General features: G+C 59.6%; 1 protein-coding gene across 1 annotated transcript in view; it reads left to right on the top strand.

Annotated features, from left to right (window-relative positions):
• The first annotated feature begins 1,047 nt into the window (after positions 1–1,047).
• Positions 1,048–6,163, top strand: part of LOC115385443 (transient receptor potential cation channel subfamily V member 1-like) — a 14,810-nt gene continuing 9,694 nt past the window's right edge. The window contains exons 1-8 of the mRNA XM_030087440.1: positions 1,048–1,215; positions 1,937–2,094; positions 2,805–2,957; positions 3,053–3,190; positions 3,453–3,757; positions 3,919–4,095; positions 5,824–5,979; positions 6,084–6,163. The exon at positions 6,084–6,163 is cut by the window's right edge and continues 16 nt beyond it. Of these exons, the coding sequence (XP_029943300.1) occupies positions 1,190–1,215; positions 1,937–2,094; positions 2,805–2,957; positions 3,053–3,190; positions 3,453–3,757; positions 3,919–4,095; positions 5,824–5,979; positions 6,084–6,163 (1,193 nt within the window). The 5' untranslated portion in view covers positions 1,048–1,189. The remainder of the gene's footprint in view (positions 1,216–1,936; positions 2,095–2,804; positions 2,958–3,052; positions 3,191–3,452; positions 3,758–3,918; positions 4,096–5,823; positions 5,980–6,083) is intronic.

Raw genomic sequence — 6,163 nt, forward strand, 5'->3', positions numbered from 1 at the left:
CTTATCCGTCTTGGTAACTGCTTTCATTCTGACGGTCTCTGGCGCCCCTGTCTGTCCGCTCTGCCCATGCTGTGGCGTGTTCACCGCCATGGCCTTGGTCGTGCTGGACTGGAGATTGACCCGCCTGGCGGACCTGTTCTATCACCTCTTGCAGCGTCAGATCGGTAATAAGCTGGAACTTACGGGACAGCTCTTCGTCTCGAAAGCCCAGGACCAGACCATCTCAGATGTACTCGTCTCGCTTGCCTTCAAACTCGCAATGTTCCGGCAGTTCGTACAACACCCGGCGGTATTGCTCTGCACCTTGCCCGGGCTGCTGAGGGAAACATGCCCGCTCGTGTTTGATGTTGCGGCGAGGAATAAAGTACTCATCCAACTTCCCAAGCACCACGTCGTAGTTTTTCTTGTCTTCTTCATTTTCAAAGTTGAACGAGCTGAAAATCTTTTCCGCCTCGCTCCCCATGGAATAGATCAGCGGACTCACTTGGACGTCTCCACCGTCCCGGCTAAGTTTTGTTGCTAGCAGGGCCAGTCGCCGGCCGTCGGACTTCAACTCGCTGGGTGGATCAAGCCTGGCCATCCCGGAGCGGAGTTCTTCTCCTGACACCGTGTGATGAGTGTGTTCTGTCAGACATACAATAAGACACGACGACAGCCAGCGGCTGAGCAAGTACTGCCGTTAGTGAGCTCCTCCGTCAACAACATAACACACAGGGCACAGGCATCCCATAATAGTCTCTTTCTTAAAGTGGCAGCATCCCTGTTTACACTTTACAGAAGGTAAAGACAAAAACCCCAAAACAGTTTGGGACACCCATCCTGGTGGACACCCGTCCTGGTGGACACCCGTCCTGGTGGACACCCATCCTGTTTGGGACACCCATCCTGTTTGGGACACCCGTCCTGGCGGACATGCTGAGCTCTCTGTCCTGATGACAGGTGTGCTGTGTGCAGGTGGAAACCTGCAGGTGTGTAAACAGCAGGTGGGGGCGGGTCTCTGGGGAGGGGGGTGTTGCCGTGGTAACGCCGTCGGCCCCGCCTCAGAGCTGCTCCAGATCTACACCTGTCCACAAACACCTCCGCCCGAATCCCGTGAAGATGGACGACAGAGAGTCGGCAAAGGAGGACAGCAGCGAAGACCTGGACCGCCTCCTGAGGGGGGTCCACTCGGACCCCCCCCCCCGGCCCCATGGACACCAACATCTGCCTCAGCAGGTAGGGCCTGTCCCCGCCGGCGTCCTTCAGGCCGGCGGCCATGGCGACGGGCAGGGAGGTGTCGGGTGACGTGGTGCCGTGTCTCAGGTGTCTCCTGCAGGCTGACGGACCGGTCTGGATCCAGAAGGACCAGTCTGGATCCAGGAGGACCGGTCTGGATCCAGAAGGACCGGTCTGGATCCAGGAGGACCGGTCTGGATCCAGGAGGACCGGTCTGGATCCAGAAGGACCGGTCTGGATCCAGGAGGACTGGTCTGGACCCAAGAGGACCGGTCTGGATCCAGGAGGACCGGTCTGGATCCAGGAGGACTGGTCTGGACCCAAGAGGACCGGTCTGGACCCAGACGGCTCACTTCACACTCTGGAACAGCTGATTCAGCAGAGCCACAGAGAAACACTGACGGAGCCGCAACTCTGTGTGTGTGTGTGTGTGTGTGTGTGTGTGTGTGTGTGTGTGTGTGTGTGTGTGTGTGTGTGTGTGTGTGTGTGTGTGTGTGTTTCTCTGAAACATGAGAACTGATTAACAACTTGTGAACATGAGAGTGGAAATGTACAAGAATATTGAAACATGAATAATCTCTCTCTCTCCCTCTCTCCCTCTCTCTCTCCTCCCTCTCTCTCTCTCCCTCTCTCCCTCTCTCTCTCTCTCCCTCTCTCTCTCTCTCCCTCTCTCTCTCCCTCTCTCTCTCTCTCTCTCTCTCTCTCTTTGTCCCCCCCCCAGTCGGTGCAGTGGGGACGTTCGTTCCCCCGTCTCCAGTCCAGTCTTCAGCAGGGACCAGCTGTTCAGAGCAGTGTCCCAGGGGGACGCCGGTCAGCTGGACGGCCTGCTGGACTACCTGCAGCGGCACGGCCAGAGGCTGACGGACCCCCACTTCACAGGCCAGTCCCAGCAGCGGCACTGCGGTTCGATTCCCATCCCAGCTTATTGAATGACTTATTACTGAAATAAGTCATTCATTGGAAATCCTGGACAGATGTTCATGTTGAAAAGCTGAACATCTGTCTCAGATGAGCCGTGCCCCCCCCCCCCCCCCCCCCCCCCCCCCCTTCCTGTAGTGTGCGGTGTGTTCAGAGAGATTTCTTTTCCAGTCAGAGCCGCTCTGGAGGCATTGGAAACTGAGATCGGAGATAATAAACATGTTTATTATTTCCGATCGGAAATCCTGTGGTGTGTGGAGCTCTGGATGATCAGTTCAGAGCCGACCTGTCCACACCCCCAGAATAAAGCTCCCCGATTGGCCGAACAGCTCCGTCTCCATCCATCTGGTGCGCTCTGTCCTCTGTTGTCTTCTGTCTCTGAACCGGGGAAGACTGAAAAAAGCCTGTAATGTGTGCTGGCCTTTACCGAGTGCGGAAGCAGCAGCAACAGCGTGATTGCAACTTTATGTTTTTTGGTCTCAACTCTCTTTTTTGTTTGCAAAACCTTTTTTTGATTGACTGAATAATAAAGACACAAAATTATCTCCATATTTTTGTCCATTTTCATATCTTTAGCAAATGAAAACTATTAGTAACTTTTGCTTATTAATTGAAATGATTGTTTCCATTAATTAGAACCCAAAAACATTGAATCTTTGTGATTTTTTTAGATGAAAGAAATGGAAAAACGGCCCTCCTGAAAGCTCTGCTCAACCTGAAGCATGGCGTCAACGACACTGTCGCCGTCCTGCTGGACGTCGCAGAGAGAACGGGAGATTTAGAGGCTCTGATCAACTCTTCCTATACAGATCCCTTCTATAAAGGTGAGTGCTGCACACCCCGCCCACCGGGCCCTGCCCACCGGGCCCCGCCCACCGGGCCCCGCCCACCGAGCCTCCGGCGGTGTGTGTGTCGGCAGGTCAGACCGCTCTGCACGTGGCCATCGAGAGGCGGAGCTTGGAGCTGGTGAGGCTGCTGGTGCAGAAGGGAGCCGACGTTCAGGCCAGAGCCAGCGGGAAGTTCTTCCAGAGAGACGCAGGAAGAGGCTTTTATTTTGGTGAGTATTCCTCCCACAGGTCGCTCTGGTCCGTCCGTCAAATCCCCAGCAGGGAGTCAGCAATCCAAAGACAACGACGGCTTGTTCACTGATGTCTTCAGAGGTCTGGACACGACCGTCCAGCTGAGGTCTTCTCATTGCTTCTCCTTGAAGTTTACATTTGAAGGTTTTGCCGCCGGGGCTCAGTCGGGACCAGATCGGGCTGCTTGTGGCTCCTGAACTGGAACGTCTCGGCGGTCTCTAACGTCCCGTCGTCCTCCAGGGGAGCTGCCTCTGTCTCTGGCCGCCTGCACCAACCAGCCCGACGTGGTGTCCTTCCTGATGGAGAACCGGCACCGCCGGGCGGATGCCGCCGACGCCGACTCGCAGGGCAACACGGTGCTGCACGCCCTGGTGGTCGTGGCGGATGACTCGGAGGACAACACGCACGCCGTCGCGCACGTCTACGACCAGATCCTCGTCCTCCATCGCAGGCTGCAGGGGAAAGGGGGCGTACGCCTGGAGGACATCCAGAACCAGCAGAACCTCAGTCCGCTCCAGCTGGCCGCCACGCTGGGGAGACTCGGGGTGAGGCGCCGGTCCGGCCAGGTCCGGTAGAACGCAGGACCTCGGCCCGGCTCTAGACCCGGGCCTCCGTGGTTTCCCCGTTCTCAGTACGTTGGTCAGAGAGTCCAGCTCCACCTGAGATCGCCGGTTCCTTTAGACCGTGTCCTCCGTCCCGCCTCCAGATCTTCAAGCACATGCTGCAGCGGGAGTTCGTGGACGAGGAGACGAGGCCTCTGTCCAGGAAGCTGACGGAGTGGGTGTACGGGCCGGTCCGCTCCGCCCTCTACGACCTGAGCTCCATCGACACCACCCAGGCGGAGTCGGTGCTGGAGCTCATCGTGTTCGGGAGCGAGACGCCGGTGAGCCTGACCTCCACCCAGAGCACCCCCCCACACCTCCACCTGCCACTGACCCCGCCCTCTCACCTGGACTGACCTTCACCTGCCACTGACCCCGCCCTCTCACCTGGACACACCTCCACCTGCCACTGACCCCGCCCTCTCACCTGGACACACCTCCACCTGCCACTGACCCCGCCCTCTCACCTGGACACACCTCCACCTGCCACTGACCCCGCCCTCTCACCTGGACACACCTCCACCTGCCACTGACCCCGCCCTCTCACCTGGACACACCTCCACCTGCCACTGACCCCGCCCTCTCACCTGGACACACCTCCACCTACCACTGACCCCGCCCTCTCACCTGGACACACCTCCACCTACCACTGACCCCGCCCTCTCACCTGGACACACCTCCACCTGCCACTGACCCCGCCCTCTCACCTGGACACACCTCCACCTACCACTGACCCCGCCCTCTCACCTGGACACACCTCCACCTGCCACTGACCCCGCCCTCTCACCTGGACACACCTCCACCTGCCACTGACCCCGCCCTCTCACCTGGACACACCTCCACCTGCCACTGACCCCGCCCTCTCACCTGGACACACCTCCACCTGCCACTGACCCCGCCCTCTCACCTGGACACACCTCCACCTGCCACTGACCCCGCCCTCTCACCTGGACACACCTCCACCTACCACTGACCCCGCCCTCTCACCTGGACACACCTCCACCTGCCACTGACCCCGCCCTCTCACCTGGACACACCTCCACCTGCCACTGACCCCGCCCTCTCACCTGGACACACCCCCACCTGCCACTGACCCCGCCCTCTCACCTGGACACACCTCCACCTGCCACTGACCCCGCCCTCTCACCTGGACACACCTCCACCTGCCACTGACCCCGCCCTCTCACCTGGACACACCTCCACCTGCCACTGACCCCGCCCTCTCACCTGGACACACCTCCACCTGCCACTGACCCCGCCCTCTCACCTGGACACACCTCCACCTGCCACTGACCCCGCCCTCTCACCTGGACACACCTCCACCTGCCACTGACCCCGCCCTCTCACCTGGACACACCTCCACCTGCCACTGACCCCGCCCTCTCACCTGGACACACCTCCACCTGCCACTGACCCCGCCCTCTCACCTGGACACACCTCCACCTACCACTGACCCCGCCCTCTCACCTGGACACACCTCCACCTGCCACTGACCCCGCCCTCTCACCTGGACACACCTCCACCTGCCACTGACCCCGCCCTCTCACCTGGACACACCTCCACCTGCCACTGACCCCGCCCTCTCACCTGGACACACCTCCACCTGCCACTGACCCCGCCCTCTCACCTGGACACACCTCCACCTGCCACTGACCCCGCCCTCTCACCTGGACACACCTCCACCTGCCACTGACCCCGCCCTCTCACCTGGACACACCTCCACCTGCCACTGACCCCGCCCTCTCACCTGGACACACCCCCACCTGCCACTGACCCCGCCCTCTCACCTGGAAAACCAGCTGAAGAGCAGCTGAACTGTGAGAACATCAGAGGAACCGCAGGAAACCTGATTCTGAACCTTCTGTGAAAGGCTTCTGTCCTGACCCACTCTGACCTGTCTGACCACTTTGACCTCTCTGACCTCTGACCTCTCTGACCTCTGTGACCTGTGACCTCGGAGCCACTGGCAGACCGTTCTGCGACGGTGTTCTGAGTGTTGTTCTCCTCAGAACCGGCCCCAGATGCTGCAGGTGGAACCTCTGCGGAGCCTCCTGGAGGAGAAGTGGCAGAACTTCGCCTCCCGACTGCTGCTGGTCCACTTCCTGGTCTACATGATCTACCTGAGCATCTTCACCATGGTGGCCTTCTACAGGAAGGAGGGCCAGGTGACACACACACACACACACACACACACACACACACACACACACACACACACACACGGTTTGATGTCTGTGATGGGGACGAAGACGAGGTGTGTGTCCTGCAGCCGCCGTTCCCGGTGGAGGACGTCCCTCTGGACTACCTGCGGACACTGTGTGAGCTGCTGAGCGTCCTGGGAGCCGTCTG

This window comes from Salarias fasciatus, unplaced genomic scaffold, assembly GCF_902148845.1.
Source record: "Salarias fasciatus unplaced genomic scaffold, fSalaFa1.1, whole genome shotgun sequence".
NCBI classification, from domain to species: domain Eukaryota; kingdom Metazoa; phylum Chordata; class Actinopteri; order Blenniiformes; family Blenniidae; genus Salarias; species Salarias fasciatus.